The sequence below is a fragment of the Colobus angolensis genome, unplaced genomic scaffold, assembly GCF_000951035.1.
Source record: "Colobus angolensis palliatus isolate OR3802 unplaced genomic scaffold, Cang.pa_1.0 Scaffold230, whole genome shotgun sequence".
Classification (NCBI taxonomy): Eukaryota; Metazoa; Chordata; class Mammalia; order Primates; family Cercopithecidae; genus Colobus; species Colobus angolensis.
The window spans coordinates 1,058,712-1,076,890 of NW_012115489.1; the positions used below are offsets into that span (position 1 = coordinate 1,058,712).

Here is an 18,179-nt window from a genome sequence, read left to right on the forward strand (position 1 = left end):
CAGGCGCAGGCCACCACGCCCGCTTAATTTCTCACAGAAAGAAAAGGTTTCTGCTACCTTGCCCAGGCTGGTCTTGAACTCCCAGGGTCAAGCGAGTGCCACACCCTCTACAAAGTGGTAGGATTATTGGCGTGAGCCACGGAGTCCTGCGGAGACTCTCGTTTTTCTTTCTGCTCACCTAAGAAGCCCCTGCTGTGTCCCTAAGTGTTCCCGCCTCGCCCCTGCCCACACCCACTGCTCCCTAATTTCTCTCACAGGCTGCCCCCACTGCCTCCTCCTGCGCTGGCACACGCTCAGGTCTTACCCGCCAGCAGGGGGCGGAACACGATTTTCTGTCCTCTGCGGCTGAGCCCTGGCGTCCCCTCTTCTCTATGTCTTTCGTCTAGTTCCAGCCTGGATACGCTTCCTTAGCAAAGGGTTGCCTTTGGCAACAGGAGGACGCGGGCGGGCGGGCTTGGTTCCCGGCGAGTGTCTTAGCACCCGCCTGCGGTCTGAGGCACCGGCTGAACCATGTCGGAGATCCTATGCCAGTGGCTCAACAAGGAGTTGAAGGTGTCCCGGACCGTGAGTGAGTGACCATAGCCAGGGGCGAGCGGCTGAGGGGCTAGCGGGGCGCAGAGCCTGCAGCTCAGAGCACTCAGGGAAGGTGGCGGGCGAGGCGCGAGCTGCGCAGGTGGGGCACCTGCGGAGCCGGCAGCACCCGACAGTGAGCAACTCTGCTAGGTAGTGCCCCAGGTCCGTCCCGCCACCTGCCTACAGCTCACCCCAGCCAGGGCAAGGCCTTGTCACGTCCCCACTCTGCCACTCTCGAGTTACCCTTGTCACGGTGGGCCCAATCCGCAGGCATTTTGACTTGTGATGTGGTTCTGGGCAATCAGCGGGTTTAGGAAGGTCTCTTTTGCTTCTGTGGAGAGGAAACTTTGCTGAACTCTGTCTCTGTAGTCTGACCCTAACGATGCCTCCTTCACATCACCAGAAGCAGAAGCATGGTGTGCTTGCTGGCTAGTCGATGAAATATGAAGCTCCTGGACAAGTTACAATACCTTCTCTGAATGTGTTTCCTTCTCTATAAAATGGACCCAATAATGCTTTCCATACTTAACTGACCAGCAGGGGAGGGTGGGTGTAAAATAAGTTAATGTAGAATACGTTAACATTTACAAATTTTAGTAAATTTTAAGCCCCAAATCACAAACTTTAGCTATTTCTGGTCACTATTGGCTCTTGCCCAAAGCTGACCTTATTCACCAACCTAATTTTATCCTAACCATGCAGTTGCCACCCAAAGTTTCCAAGTCTGACAACCGCAGAGGCAATTTTACATGCTGGCAGCTTCCTTGACTGCCTGGTAATTCTTCAGTAGGAGTTCATTTTTCAGTTGTTGTTGTTGTTTTATTTTTTATTTTTTTTCTTAAGGGAAGAGGTTTTCAGAAAGTCATTTCAGTCCATTTTCCCAGAAGAACTTGCCTAACACCAGCTTGCTACCAGAGAGGCAGTGGGCCAGTTCAACCTTAGGTTATCCACAGAAGTGGCTAGATCGGTAGTGTTTCTGTGGGTGCAAAGTAGTTATTAATACTCTCAGCATGAGGATCTTTAACACAGAGCCTCTCCTGTTGCATTTCTTGAGGCATAAACATCAGACTCTTTCTTTGTCAAATGACAATGTACACACTCCCTATGAACAGCCATAAATTCTTTCCTGGTATTCTATAATTATCCCATTGTGTCTCCAACTGTTTATTTGCTAAAATATGATGGACTGGGTACAGTATTTAGCATTTATTGTTTCTTATTCCTGTCTCACCATAGGAGCCAAAATAAAATATCATGCCCTTAAGTTGTACTCTTCTAAAGGAAAAGCAGATACATATTGCTTAGTTTAATTTAGTTCATTTATTTTATTAGTAAAAACCACACCCGGGCTGGGCACTGTGGCTCATGCCTGTAATCCTAGCCCTTTGTGAGACTGAGGCAGGCGGATCATGAGGTCAGGAGTTCGAGACCAGCCTGGCTAACATAGTGAAATCCTGTCTCTGCTAAAAATACAACAATTAGCTGGGCATGGTGGCGGGTGCCTGTAGTCCCAGCTACTTGGGAAGCTGAGGCAGGAGAATCGCTTGAACCCGGGAGGCAAAGGTTGCAGAGAGTCGAGATCGCGCCACTGCACTCCAGCAAGACTCTGTCTCAGAAAACAAACGCTGCAAGACTCTGTCTCAAAAAACAAACAAAAAACAAAACAAAACAAAACAAAACAAAAACCACCCTTTGCTGAAGTTCCCAGGACTCTATTGCAACATTTTGAAATACTTTTAGGAGAAATAAATGAAATTAATAAAGATACATAAAATAAAAACAGTAGATGCCATTATAATTTTAATTAGTTTTGGAAATTTTGGTTTTGAGAGATGGAGAAAGAATGACTTCATTCTGTAAACATGAAAAGACTGAAGACTAAGTAAGAATTTTGACAACATTTAGCCTATGAATGGAAAATTCCTGGCATCTGCTTTCCTGAAGTATAGATCTGGAAGCTAGCAGAGACACCCCGTTCTAATGGAGTGTCCTGCTTTCCATTTACTAGCAAATGTATTAATCTTTTTTTTTATCTCAACTACTATAAGAGAGATAGACCTAGAGAGTCCTCGAGGAGGTAACCAGATTCCACATTGTAAAAGGCCTTTGGACTGTAGGGAACACACTTAACTGTGTTTGTAAGCCAACAAGCTAGGATTTGTGCACCCAAGGAAGCACATTTCCTACTGCTGCTGTCCCATCACCAGATAAACTGTTCTGTGGTGCACAGCAGAAGGCTTTGGATGGTTAGTAGAATCTATCATGGAAGGACTGTGAGTGGGTGCAACCTCTGGGGAAAGTAATCAGGCAATTTCTGGGTAAGGGAAATGTAAAGAGCAAGAACTTGGAGGTTAGACTGCTTGGAAATCTTTTGGACAAGTTATTTGCCTAAATTTCATCATACTTTAAAACAACCATAATAATGATACCTCATCTGGTTGTATCAAGATTAAATGGGATATTAAATGTAAAGCATTTAAAATAGCACTTTGGACATAAATTCTAAATCTCATTTCTCTGCATCTATCAAATAAAAATAAAAGCACCAACGTATAAGGATATTTGAACAAGGATGTTTATTGCTACATGAATTACAGGGGCAAAAATAAAAATTGGAAACAATCTGAGTATCCTTCAGAAATGTAATGCTTGGATAAATGGTGCTTTATTCATACTATGAATTGTTATGCAGTTGTTACAAAGAATGAGTTAACTGCTATAACTTTAGGCCTAAAGGATATTTATGTATTTTTGTCAAGTAAAAACCAAAAGTTAGAGCTTACTGTGACTAGTATAGTTATATATTTGTACCAATTAGGAAACACACACTTATGAATATGGACATTTATATGAACATGAAGAAAAGTATGGAAAGACATATAGTGGACTATTGACATACACATGAGTCTTCATATTATGGTTTGCGTAAGAATAGAGGAAAATGTAGAAGGATATAAACAAGTGTGTTATAGGGATTACCCTGGGGAAGTGGGAGATTGCTAGCTTTTCTTTATACATCTCTGTTATCTGGCTTGTTGCTTATATTGCCTTTGTAATTTGAACGGAAAATTCAATAGAGCATTAAAGATAAAAAAATCAAAAGAAACTGAACATCACATGACAAAATAGGAGAAAAAGAGGTTTAATAGCTTAGTTGAAATGTAGTAAGCGTATTATAATAAAGTATTGTGGGAGCTTGTGGAACAGTTATATGGAGTTCAAATGAAGTCTACAAATGAAAGAATAATAAATAATGAAAGTTATCCCTTATTGAGCATTTATGTAGGTATACCATACCCTGTTCTATGTTCTTTACATGTATTCTCTTATTTAATCTTAAAAACAACCCGAAGAGGTGTTGCCCTGGATGTTCAGGTGAGTCAGGAGGAGGAGAGGGCTTAATAATTTGTTCAAGATCTTATAGCTAGTAGGCCGTAGAGCTAGAATTTGAACTTAAGCTTTTAGGTCCTATATTGGACATTAAAGTTTTAAACTTAGGTATAAATATATATGTTTAAGTAACTCTCTCAAACATATTCATTTGAGCTCTTTTTATAAGGATTATTTTTCATTTGAAGTCACAACAAATACAAAAATTCAGCCATCTAGGCATGTTATAATATCATAGAGCATAACCTAATTCCTAAATGGTTAAGTGGCAAAGGTGGATGAATTAGTGTTTGTTCAGAAGTGGCCCAGTCCATCGTTGCTTGTTGGGACAAAGAAACAGGAGAGAATGCCGAGCCTGTGCATTTGCTGCCTTGTGAGGCTAAATAATGGTTCCGTTGTTGGAGGGGCAGTCAAAGCTAATGTGTGCTGTGTTTTACTTTTTCTGATCTAGAGATATTGCATCTAGATAGCAGTGACAGGTGAAATTAGATTAGATTAGAGTCATAATTCCTGCCCCTCTGACTTACAGTACTTAGGGAAGCCACATTGTTCAATAGTATTTTCCAATGTTACTTCTACTACCAAAAGCTTCTGAAATTACAATAGTTGTGAATTATTCTACTGTTAGGGCATATTCCTATTTTAAATAAGGTTAATTAATATATTGGGATATATTAATCATTGCTTACATGATATATCAAAAAATTAAATAGATAAATTTTTGTGAGTTTTAAGAGACAATCTGTGCTCCTTGTTAATTGGGTTTGGGTTTTTTTTCCAAATGGGTTTCCACAGATGATTAATCTTGTCCTTTTATATTAAACCTTAGTAGCATTTGTTTTGGAGAGTAGTATTTTCTACTCTTTGTCCTAAATTTTAGGGGCATCCTCTCCTGCATTAATGATACTTTCTTGATTTGTTCTTTTGTCCTAACATTTTCAGAAGGATCATATTTTATTTTAAGAAGAGATAGAGCTATCAAAACATCCCATTGAATATTTATTTTTATGCAATAAAATAAAATAAAAGTTCATAATGTATTGTGGTAACCTTACCACATTACAGAATCATATAACTTTAGATCTGAAAAATAATCTTGGACATCATTTAATTCTTTAGCAAATGAGGAAATCTAATCAGATGTGTTAAGAGCATTGTTTAGGATTATGCACCTAGGTAGTAGCAAGTTAGCAGGAGATTCTGGGCCTGCTGCCTTTTAGTTCTTGTCTTCTTTAAACCTGGAGTCTAAACCTTACACATTTTCTCATAAACTCTCAGAATCATTAGAAAATATACTGCTTCTGATGTAAAGCAACAGATTTTGATACTTCCTGGCTAGCATTGCAGCATTTTTCTTGATTAAAACTTGGCTATCATTGACTAAAAATTAATACAGCAAGTCTAGTAGCAGAAGGCTATTGTGTAAATCAAAGCAAAAATTTTAAGAAATAGAGTTCCAAGAAAAGACTGATGCTCAGTATTTTCACAATTAAAAAGGGTTATAATATAGCAATTGAGATTTAGTTTCAGATAGTAAATCTCAGGAATTATGACAAAGCCTTCAAAGGATAAAACTGTGAAGACTGAGCATCCTATTCTGACTAAAGGAAAGAAAACATCAGTATCCCCTGCCGAAGATCACAGCACACATCTGTAGTTGGCACAAAGTTAGATTTATAGATTTGTTGTAACAAGAGAGAACATATACCATGAGGACTGCGGGGAATCTCAGTAAGAAGGTGCTAGAAATGACTTGGGCTTGTGTTAGGTGTTTTTGAGGAGGGTTCCAGGAAGTGGTGCCTTGCTGTGAATGAAATCCTGTCCAGAAGCATAGGCAATTTTATGATTTAGGTATCTTAATAAATCTTATCTAGAAGGTGAGAAAAATGATCAAAGCAAAGCTATAATTAGTAGAGAAGCAGCAATCATTCTTGCCGCAATAGGGACATACTTGGTTATTTTTGTGTTTTGAACAATATTCTTGTTTTGGTCTGAGCTCAGACGTGATTACAGAGGGATTTTGGTTTTGTTTTGCTCCATCAGTGTCACAGAGTCTGATGTTGGTGTGCTGTGAAATTGGTTATGTTCAGCAAGAGAATGCCAAGGCCTAGCTGTGAGCACCCAGCCAGTTTCTAGGAACACCACAGCCTGATAGGGCCATGCCAGGTCCAAGCCTTCAGCAGGGTTTTTTGTTTGTTTGTTTGTTTTATCTCAAATGGGAGTAAATTTGCTTGGCTTTTAAAATGTAGTTGATAGTGCAGGCTAGATCTTTCCTACTCTAGTAAAGGAGGAGTAAAGGCCACAGAGCGTAAAATGGTATGGGTCTGCAGTTCTTTACCTCAAAAATTCTAAAATCCAAAAATCTCTGAAAACTGCAACTTTGTACATTACTCATTTGGCAGCAAAACCTGACCAGAAATGCCATGAGGCTGTCTAGTCCTTATTTATTTCACTGGATATGAGTATTTAAATATTTTGCTGTATCAATAGACTGTGTTTAAGTACAGGTGCTTCCCCAGACCAGTGGGGGAGTTATAGCCTATCTGGCCTAAAGTGTGGACCTGTATACGAATGCCAGGAATTGCCAAATATTTGCTTTCTGAGTACTGAATTGTGTTTTAAATAAGCATGTTTGTACTGTAATCATTAAGGATCTGTTATTCACAGTTTGTATAATTAATATGACCTGTTTTCTTAAATTAGAAGACAGTAATAATAACAATAAAAATAATCACTGAACTTTCACTGTGGACCAGGCAGTGTGCTAAGCATTTTACATACAAGATTTAATTCTCAAAACTACTCTTACAAGGTAGTGCCCATCACTCTCTCATTTTCACAGATGAGAAACTGTGGCTACATAGTTGTCCAAGGTGAAGCAGCTTGTAAATGAGCCACGAGTCTAACAGAGAATCTTTCTCCAGAACCTGTGTTCTCCTTATCACCATGTGGAATGTGGATGGCTTTCTGTGCTTCCTCCAGCTGGCTAAGGGCCATTTTGATGGAAAGGCACATAGATCGTTTCACCTGCTGTCCCAGCCTAACATAGACCTATCACAGAAGCCCGCATCAAAGATTTATTCCAAAAGGAAACTTTAGTGATGGGGACCAGGCATGTGGCTTGGAAGATTAGAGGCAGGGTTGAGTTGCTGCTAAATAATTTTAATCCCAGATGTAGGTAATTTTGGGTTTAGGATGAAGATTGTCACTGGGCTCCCATGGTTTATTTACTTATCATATTCTTTCATTGTTGCTTGTTCTGGAGTCACCCTGCCTCTTTTTCCCCATGCAAAATTTCAATTGTTAATGCAAATTACTTTATAGAGGTGGGCATCCTGAAATTAGTCATAGTATTCAGTGACATTTGTGGGAGGAAGAACATGACAAACCAAACAGAAAAAAAAAAGCGTTTTCTTTCCTTTTCTTTTTTCCTCACTGTTTCTCTCTCTCCCTATCACCTTTGTCTCTTAGTCTGTCTCTTTCTGGCTTCTTATCTATCTTCTTTTATTTTTTGACATGGAGTCTTGCTCTGTCACCAGGCTGGAGTGCAGTGGCACAATCTCGGCTCACTGCAACCTCCATCTCCCAGGTTGAAGCAATTCCCCTGCTTCAGCCACCTAAGTAGCTGGGGCTACAGGCACATGCCACCATGCCCAGCTACTTTTTGTATTTTTAGTAGAGACAGGGTTTTGCCATATTGGCCAGGTGGTGTCAAACTTCTGACTGCGTGATCCGCCCACCTCAGCCTAAGTGCTGGGATTACAGGCATGAGCCACCGGGTCCGGCCCTGTCTTCTTATTTTATACGTTTTAATCTATTAGTCCTAGTGTATACACTTTTTCTTCAGCTTTTTCTTTCCTTGTCTAATTTCTTATATGTGTTCTTTTTTCTTTTTCTTTTAACTTTTTTCTCCAAGTTTCCCCTTTGTTGCTTTTCTCATTTGCTATATTCTTCATTCATTGTTCTAGTTTCTGCTGATTTGGCACATGGGAAATTTGAAGTGTCTTATGCATAAAAAACTTCAGACAGATATTTTAGTACTTGCTTATTTGTTGTAAACTACTATGATAATGAAGTACATAAGTGTTTACTATCCTTCTTTAACCTTTATACTATAAACACCTCTATTTTATCCATATCATAATTGCCTTATTAATATTTCATGCCATTTCAAAGGAAATGGGTAATGATTTTATTTTTCTGGCTACCTTTTTGTAGAAAATGGTTTCCTACAGACCGTTTGTCAGCCAAATTGAAGATGAAGGAAAGGGATTTAGTATTCCCCAGTTATTCCTGGGCTAGACTTTCAGCATTCAGTCAACGTGAACAACAGGCACAGTGCAAACCCCAGGGGGAAGCAGGAAGGGAAAGAGATTACCTGAAGGTAACATAGCAACAGCTCTTGAACAGAAAGCAATAAGCCAAAAACTGGGACAAGAGCCTGATGGCGTAGGAAGAGAAAGACACAGGTACATCCATAGATGAATAATGGTTTTAGGTCCAGTGGCTCTTTAGAAAACTAAGGGAAGTATAGGGATAGGCTAGGGAGGAGAGAAGGGAAGAGGCAGAAAGAAGGAAGCAACAGACAGAAGAGGTGAAAGACACAGCTAGAGCACCCTGGGTGGCACATTGAGGGTCGTGGTGGCAACGAGAGCTTTGGAGTCTGTGAAGGAAGGAGAAATCTGCAGTGACACAGGAGGAGGTGGCACACTTTGGCCCACTGGAGCAGAAGGAACCCTTTGGATTTCAGTTGCTTTAAAGACTACTGAGGTATGAAGCCGGAAGACACTTGCTGAATAACAGATGACATTTGGTATAAGATCAAGCCAATCCTCATTTTAGTAGCATCACAAGGCATTATGATATTCCAGTGGTGTCGCATTAAAGTCAGAAAAAGTCGTTGCCTAGGTTGTGAAGCTCAAGCTTAACTTGTGCTGTAAGGTGTTCCAGGCGGTACAATAGATCTAGCTGAGTTATAAAGCTCAGGTATGCCATGGATTTCAAATTCTGCTGCTGGAAGCTTTGGGACATACGGTTCTCTAACTATATTTTCTCAAGAATTGCTTCAGTGTTTCACATTAAGACATAGCTTTGGAAGGACAGATATGACTGATAGGAAGGGCATCAAACCATCAACTCTGAAAGAATGTATCATGGGTTTAGAGTGAGATCATTCTACCCTGAATAGTTTTAAAATGATGATAAAACTGGTCTGTTTGTGGAAAAGCTTGCTAAACGCCACTAATAGGTGCCAGACTGTGGACTCTAAGAATAGATGGAATGTGTCTGTTCTCACATGAACTATAGCTGAACACAAGTTTATGTGATTGGAAGCTTTCATTTTCCTAGAGCTTATAAAAGCTTTCATTTCTTTTTACTTATTGCTAAAGTGATCCATAGACAAAAGCACTGTTTCCCCTTAATGTTTTCTACCTTTTATTTTTTCTATTGCTAATAAAAATTATGTAACCATAATTAATAGATTTTAATTCTAGACAGTTCAAGAACTCACCCTGAATAAATAGAATCAATGGGAATCATTGACATCTTTTTAAACTACTTTTATTATTGTATTGACTCAACTTAAGGATTGGGGTATTCCTCTGAGTCTAAAGGGTTTTGAGAACAGATCTTAAGAAAGTCTTAAGGAAAACTGTGGTCTGGTATCAGATTTGCAAAAAAAGTATCATAATATGGTGTAATCTTTGGAGTGAGGACTGTGCAGTGGCTGTTGTGGAGCAACTTAGCTCACCTTTCTGCAACCACACAACCAAGCATCACGTCTACAAATCATGAAGGAATGTTATTTCTTCACAGTCAACTAGCCACCTTATTATTAGTCAGACAGGTAAAATAGAAGAATCTGGTAAAAATGAATTTGTGATACTGAATGACATATAACATTTCAACCGATGCTGACTAAAGGACTCTGATAGAAGCATGTTGAGTATTTGTGGAGGATTTTGAAGTGATTTGAGAGATGATGGCTTTGGCCTATGATAATATAATTTATTTTATATATAATCCTTAAATACCATGTAACTCTATATATTTTACTTTATAAGAAAAATACAAGTAACTCAAAACTAAGAACTTTTTTTTTTAAAGCAAATTCCATTGAACACTTAAAAAAAATATTTTTTCTCAGCTGGGCTTGGTGGCTCATGCCTGTAATCCCAGCACTTTGGGAGGCTGAGTCAGGTGGATTTTGAAGTCAAAAGATCGAGACCAACCTGGGAAACATGGTAAAACCCCCCTCTCTACTAAAAATACAAAAATTAGCTGGGTGTGGTGGCACACGCCTGTAGTGCCAGCTACTCGGGAGGCTGAGTCAGGAGAATCACTTGAACCTAGGAGGCAGAGATTGTAGATCATGCCACTGCACTCCAGCCTGGGCAACAGTGAGACTCCATCAAAAAAAGAAAAAGAAAAAAATTCTGCACTTATCATTATGTGCCTACTATGTGGCAGGCATGGTACCCAGCAATTCTCAAGCACTACTGCATAAGAGAGCTATTAATATTAAATGGCTCTCTGAGATCAGATATAGATATGATTATCTCTATTCTAGACATGAGGCTGAAACTCAGGAAGATGAAGCAGCTTGCTCAATGTCACACAGCTAGTAAGAGGCAGAGCCAGGATTCCAAGACCGATGTCTCTGGCTCCAAAGTCAGTTTTCTCTGGGCTATCTCTCCATGATTGCATGGGACAATAACTGGGCCATAGTGTCCCCTCTGAACCATGAAGGAGAAGTTTGATTATGTTCAGGAGGTTTTATTTAAGAAGGTGCAAATGGCTTTAGTAAACTTTCCATTGTTTTACAGGTTAAAATGAAGTCTTTGTTTAAAAGAAGTTAGCTTGCATCTCACTTGGCCAAAATATGCTATCATCATAGATTGCATGGGTTATCCAACTAAAGTATTAGAGTATAATTTTATAAAATATCTTTAAGGCTGGTTTTTAGATCTAATGTTATTTACAAATTTTTTGGTAGCATTTTTTAAAAAATTTTATCCATTGTCTTTCTCTTCCTTCAAAAATTTGTATTTCATCAATTATTGATTTATATTTATTTGGGGATCTTTGTAAAATATCTATGTTAAATGTCAACCTTTTCCTTTGGTTATTAAAAGATATTTCTAGAAATATATTCATAGCATTTTGAATTCCAGTTAAATTGTGTAGTTTTTAGTGTATGTATATTTAAAGGGATCATTAGCTCTATGAGCAACATTGTATTCATGGTTTTTATCTCAATGTTTTGAAACTCAGGTCCCAAGTCATTTGCAAAGGCATTTTCCAGTGGCTATCTACTTGGAGAAGTTCTACACAAGTTTGAACTTCAGGATGATTTTTCAGAATTTTTGGACAGCAGGTTAGTGAGATTATTCTTTGTTGTTGTTGTTATTGATTTGTTTTGAGACAAAGTCTTGTTCTGTTACCGAGACTGAAATGCAGTAGCGTGATCATAACTCACTGCAACCTCGAACTCCTGGGATCAAGCAATCCTCTTACCTCAGCTTCCCAAATAGGTGGGACTACAGGTGCATGCCACCACGCCTGGCTAATTTTTGTATTTTTGGTATAGACAGGGTTTTGCCGTGTTGCCCAGGCTGGTCTTGAACCCCTGGGCTCAAGTGATCCTCCTGCCTCAGCCTTCCAAAGTGTTGGGATTACATGCGTGCACCTCTGTTCCTGGCCTACTCTTTACTTTCAAGAAAAGTTAATTTCTTTGGCATTTGGAAAATCCAAAGTTAACTTCAAAGAATCATTAATCATAAGATCCCTTCCAAACCTCAAACACCCAAGCAGAACCATTAATATGGAAATTGTTCCTTCCTGGCACATACATTTTTTATTTTCTCAAGAGTACAAAGGAGAGACTGTTATGTGGTTGCAGCAAGACCTCATCTCTAAAGGGGACTCATTTTACACCAGATTTCTTCCGGTTTTGTTAATCGATTGTTCCTTCTTTTAAGAGAAGAAGTGAAACAACATATAGTGCCTTGGGTAGACAATTAGTATTATTATTTGTGGTTTAAAAATATAAAATAGAACTTAACTACTAATAAAAAATTCACAATGGTTTTTGTTTTTAGCGGCTATATTGAAATATAATTTATGTACCACAATTCACCTAATATATTCACATATTTAGTATCTTCACAACCATCGCCACCATCTAAACACCCAACCTCTGGGACCTACTAATCTACTTTTCTGTCTCTATGGATTTGCCTATTCTACACATTTTATATCAATGGAATCACACAATTTGTGACATTTTGTGACTGGTTTCTTCACTTAGGATAATGTTTTCAAGGTTCACCCATGTTAGCAAGTATCAGTATTTCTTCATTTCTATTTATTTTCTGAATAGTTTCTATTATATGGATATACCATACCATATTTTGTTTATCTATTTATCAATTGATGGATACAATCCTCCTTTGGTATTCTTGGGGTATTGGTTCCTGGACCCTCTACAGATATCAAAACCCAATAGGGCAGCCATTAAAGTTTAAAGTTCCAAAATCATCTCCTTTGACTCCATACCTCACATCCAGGGCACACTGATGCAAGAAGTGAGCTCCCATGGCCTTGGAAAGCTCCGCCCCTGTGACTTTCAGGGTACAGCCACGCTCCTGACTGCATTCACAGGCTGGTGTTGAGTGTATGTGGATTTTCCAGGTGCATGGTGCAAGCTGTCGGTGGATCTACCATTCTGGTTTCTGGAGGACAGTTGCCCTCTTCTCATAGCTCCACTAGGTGGTGCCCCACTAGAGACTGTGTTTGGGGGCTCTGACCCCACATTTCCCATCTACACTGCCCTAGCAGAGGTTCTCCATGAGGGCTCCATGCCTGCAGCAAACTTCTCTTTTTTTTTTTTTTTTTTTTTTGAGACAGAGTCTCGCTCTGCCCCCAGGCTGGAGTGCAGTGGCCGATCTCAGCTCACTGCAAGCTCCACCTCCCAGGTTCACGCCATTCTCCTGCCTCAGCCTCCTGAGTAGCTGGGACTACAGACGCCCGCCACCTCGCCCGGCTAATTTTTTTTGTATTTTTAGTAGAGACGGGGTTTCACCGTGTTAGCCAGGATGGTTTCGATCTCCTGACCTCGTGATCCGCCCGTCTCGGCCTCCCAAAGTGCTGGGATTACAGGCTTGAGCCACCGCGCCCGGCTGCAGCAAACTTCTTGAATGCTTTGCTGCTTAGAAATTTCTTCCACCAGAAATCCTAAATCATCTCTCTTAGGTTCAAAGTTCCACAGATCTCTAAGGCAGGAGTAAAATGCCACCAGTCTCTTTGCTAAAGTATAGCAAAATCACCTTTATTCCAGTTCCCAATAAGTTCCTCATCTCCATGTGGCTATTAGAATATATAAGTAACACTTATAACTCAATAATAAAAAGACAATCCAATTTAACAATAGGCAAAGGATCTGAATAGACATTTCACCAAAGAAGCTAACACACAACTAATAAGGAGATGAATAGATGCTCAACATCATTAGTGTATTATTCCATTTTCACACTACTGATAAAGACACACCCAAGACTGGGCAATTTACAAAAGAGAGTTGTTTATTGGACTTGTAGTTCCACATGGATGGGGAGGCCTCACAATCATGGTGGAAGGCAAGGAGGGGCAAGCCACATCTTACGTCGATGGCAGCAGGCAAAGAGAGAGGTTGTGCAAAGAAGCTCTTGTTTTTAAAACCATCAGACCTTGTGAGACCCATTCACTATCATGAGAACAGCATGGGAAAGACCTGCCCCCATGATTCAGTCATCTCCCACTGAGTTCCTCCCACAACATGTGGGAATTATGGGAGCTACAAGTTGAGATTTGGGTCGGGACACGGAGCCAAACCATATCAATTCGTGTTTAGGAAAATGCAAATCAAGATCACGAGATACCACTTCACACCCACTAGGATGGCTATAGGCAGAAAGATAGACAATAACAAGTGATGATAAGGACATGGAGAAATCAAAATCCTCATACAATGTTAGTGCGAATTTAATTCAGGCACTTAAAAAAACTGTTTAGGTGTGCCTCAAAAGGTAAACATAGACTGTCATACCCAACAATTCCACTTGTAGGTATACACCCAAGAGAAATGAAAACCTATCCACGTGATAACACAATGTTCATAGCAGATTATTCCTAATAGCCAAAAAGTAGAAACAACTCAAATATAGTTGGCCCTCTGTATCCATGATTTCCACATCCATGAATTCAACCACTTGCAATTCAAAAATATTTGGGAAAAAAAAGTCACAGAGTTCCAAAGAGCAAAACTAGTATTTGTCACAAACTGAGTACTACATTGAATCCACAAGAATGAAGTAATATGCAGGCATTGTATTAGATATTATAAGTAATCTAGAGATGACTGAAAATATATAAAAGGATGTATGTAGATTATATACAAATACTATACTATCTTAGGTGAAACCACCTCAACTTGGACTTCATTGTCCATATCACTGTCAGCACTTTGGTCAAAGCCATTCAACAAGTCTCTAAGAAATTCCAAACTTTTCAACATTTTCCTGTTTTTTTCTGAGCCCTCCAAACTGTTCCAACCTTTGCCTGTTACCCAGGTACAAAGTCGCTTCCACATTTTCCATTATCTTTATAGTAGTACCCCACTCTCTGCGGTACCAAGTTACTGTATTAGTCCATTTTCACACTGCTATAAATATATACTCGAGACTGGGTAGTTTATAAAGGAAAAAGGTTTAATTGACTTACACTTCCACATTGCTGGGGAGGCTTCAGGAAACTTACAGTCATGGCAGAAGAGGAAGCAAACACATCCTTCTTCACAAGGCAGCAGGAGAGAGAAGAGTGAGTAGCAAAGTGGGAAGGGCCCCTCATAAAACTATCAGATCTCATAAGAACTAACTCACTATCACAGGACCAGCATGGGGGAAGCAGCCTCCATGATCCAATCCTATACCTCCTACCAGGTATCTCCTTAGACATGTAGGAATTATGGGGATTACAGTTCAAGATGAGATTTGGGTGGGGACACAAAGCTTAACCATATCAGCTACTTTATTATTTCTGTTCTTATTGTCATTTCTGGACTTCTGCTTGTTTTGGGTTTAGTTTTCTTTTTGTAGTTTCTTGTTATGGATAGTTAACTTTTTTATTTTAGATTTTCTTTTCTAACATTTGCATTGATGGCTATAAATTTCCCTGTAAGCACTGATTTAGCTGTATCAGGTAAGTTTTGGTATGTCATTTTGCATCTTTATTTATCTCAAATAATATTCTAATTTCCCTTGTGATTTCTTCTTTGATTCTTTATTATTTAGGATGATGTTATTTAATTTCCGCATAATTTTGAATCTTCCAAATTTGCTGTGTTACTTATTTCTAATTTAATTACACTGTCATTGGACAACATGGGTATTTCAATCTCTTTAAAATTAATGAAATTTTTTTTTGGTGGGAGGTTTCTGGTAAAACCTATAAAACCAGCTAGACAAATTATAAAAGAGCTGCAATACTTATTGAAGCTGTTTTTAAAAATGGTCTAACATATATTCTCTTTTTGAAAATGTTTCATATGTACTTGAAAAGAATGTATATTCTATTATTGTTCAATAGAGTGTTTATAGATATCTGTGAGGTCCAGTTGGTTTATAGTGTTATCCAGGTCTTACATTTCCTTACTGCTCTACTATCTGGTTGCTGTATCCATTATTGAAAGTTGGAGCCAAAGTCTCAAATTATTCTTGTTGAATTGTCTATTTCTCCCTCTAATTCTTTCAGTTTTTGCTCCATGTATTTTGTGGCTCCATTGTTAGATGCGTATATGTTTATAATTGTTATGTCTTCTTGAGGGATTGACCTTTTTAACAATATAAAATATTCTTAGTATCAAGTAATACTTTTTTTTTTCCTTAAAGTCAATTTTGCCTGATACTATAGTCACTCTAGTCCTGTTTTGGTTATTATTTGCTTGATATATGTTTTTCCATTCTTTTACTTTCAATAAATGTGTGTATTTGAATCTAAAGTGTATTTTCTTGTGGAAAGCATACGATTGGATTGTATATCTATTCTGCCAATTGCCTCTTTGTAATTGTAGTTATTTAATCCATTTATTTACAATATAATTATGGAAGAGGATTTGAGTGCAATTTTGATATTTGTGTATATGTTTTATGTCTTTTTTACTGCTCTACTACTGCCTTCTTTTGTGTTAGATATTTTCTAATACCATTTTAATTCCCTTATTGTTTCCTTTACTGTATTTTTTGTGTCGTTTTCTTAGTGGTTTTCATGAAGATTACAATTAATATTTTAATTTAAATCAAACTATTCAGATTAATACTACTTTAATTTCATTTGTATAGAAAAAAATTTGCTCCAGTGTAGCTCAATTGTCTCCTCCTTTTTTTATGCTATCGTTGTCCTACAAATTACATCTTAAACCCATCAAGTCAGTTTTATAATTATTGCTGTATGCACTTAAACTTGTAAATCAGATAAGGAGAAGAAAATAGTTACAAACAAAAATATATTTAAACTATTTTTTATGTTACTCTATGTAGTTACTTCTACTGACATGCTTTAAAATTTATTCATGTGATTTGAGTTACTGTATATTGTCCTTTCATTTAGGACTTAAAGATTCCCTTTAGTATTTCTTATAGGGCAGGTATGTTAACAATGAGTTATCTTAGTTTTTGTTTATCCTTCAGTTTTGATACATATTTTTACCAGTCATAGAATTCTTGATTTGCAGTTTTTCTTTTTCAGCACTGTGACCATGTCAACCAGCTACCTTCTGGCCTCCCTAATTTCTGATAAGTCAGCTGTTTATTTTATAGAGAAACTCTTGTATTTGATGACTTATTTTTCTCTTGATGCTTTTAAGATTCTCTCTGTCTTTGTCTTTCAACAGTTTGACTATAACATGTCTAGGTGTAGACATCTTTGTGACTAACCTACTGCAGTTCATTGAGCTTCTTGGATGTGTGGATCCGTATCTTTCATCACATTTGTGAAATTTTGGCCACTATTTCTCCAAAGATTATTTTTGCCCCCTTTCTTTCTCTCTCCCATATCATTCTCCAATTATGTATATATTGGTATGCTTGGTAATGTCCTGTAGGTCTCTGAGACTTTGTTCATTATTAAATAAACTTTTTGTTACAGAACAGTTTTAGATTTACAGAAAAATTATTGACATAATACAGAGATTTCCTATATTGTACATATCTATTCGTACCTGTTGCTAGCATCTTACATTGGTGTGGTACATTTGTTACAATTAATGAGCCAATATTTATATATTATTATCAAATAAAATCTATATGCTATTTAGATTTTTTTAAAAATTTTTTACCTAATGTCTTTCTTGTTCCAGGATCCCATCCAGCATATCATATCATATCTCCTTAGGCTCTTCTTGAATGTGATACTTTCTCAGACAGACTTTTCTTATTTTCGATGATCTTGACAGTTTTGAAGCGTACTAGTGAAGTGATTTTCCCTCAGGTGGAATTTCTCTGATGTTTTTCTCATGATTAGAGTGGATGTATGTGCTTTGAGGTTCTGGTCATTTTTCTTCATGCTTTTTTTTTCCTTCCCTGAATAGTTTTAGTTGACCTATCTTTGGGTTCTCAGATCTCAGATTCTTTCCTCTGCCAACTCTAGTTTACTGTGGAACTATTATTGTGAATGTTTTTGTTTCAGTTGTACTTCTCAACTTCAAAATTTCACTGTGTTCCTAATTTTATAATTTCTGTTTCTTTATTGATACTCTCTTTTTGTTGAAACAGTGTTCTCATACTTTATTTTAACTTTAACCATTTTCCCATTTACCCTGAGAGCACTAGCTGGCAGTGCTTGCAGGTGCAGCATTTACCCTGAGATAACTTTACCATGAAATATCTTGCTTTTATTATTGTTTTTGCATTGCTGTAGTATTTTGACTTTAGAAACAAAAGGCATCATTCTATTTACAGGATTCCATTTTTAGCAGTAGTATTTCCATTTACAAAATGTAGTATTTATCAATCACCAAAAATGTCAAATCCTAGAAAACATAGCATTCCTATGTATAATGTTAGCATCGTTCTCCGACAGTTGTTGGCCAAATATTTATTTGGTGAACCCAATTTTTCCAAAATACATGATTCTGATGATTCTGGTGTTTGTTCTGTTTAGAAATAATTCCAAGAACAGTC

At 38.0% G+C, this 18,179-nt stretch overlaps 1 protein-coding gene across 1 annotated transcript in view; it reads left to right on the forward strand.

Moving 5' to 3' along the window:
* Positions 1–357: 357 nt before the first annotated feature.
* Positions 358–18,179, forward strand: part of SPEF2 (sperm flagellar 2) — a 190,303-nt gene continuing 172,481 nt past the window's right edge. Inside the window, exons 1-2 of the mRNA XM_011944343.1 lie at positions 358–568; positions 11,239–11,341. Of these exons, the coding sequence (XP_011799733.1) occupies positions 511–568; positions 11,239–11,341 (161 nt within the window). The 5' untranslated portion in view covers positions 358–510. The remainder of the gene's footprint in view (positions 569–11,238; positions 11,342–18,179) is intronic.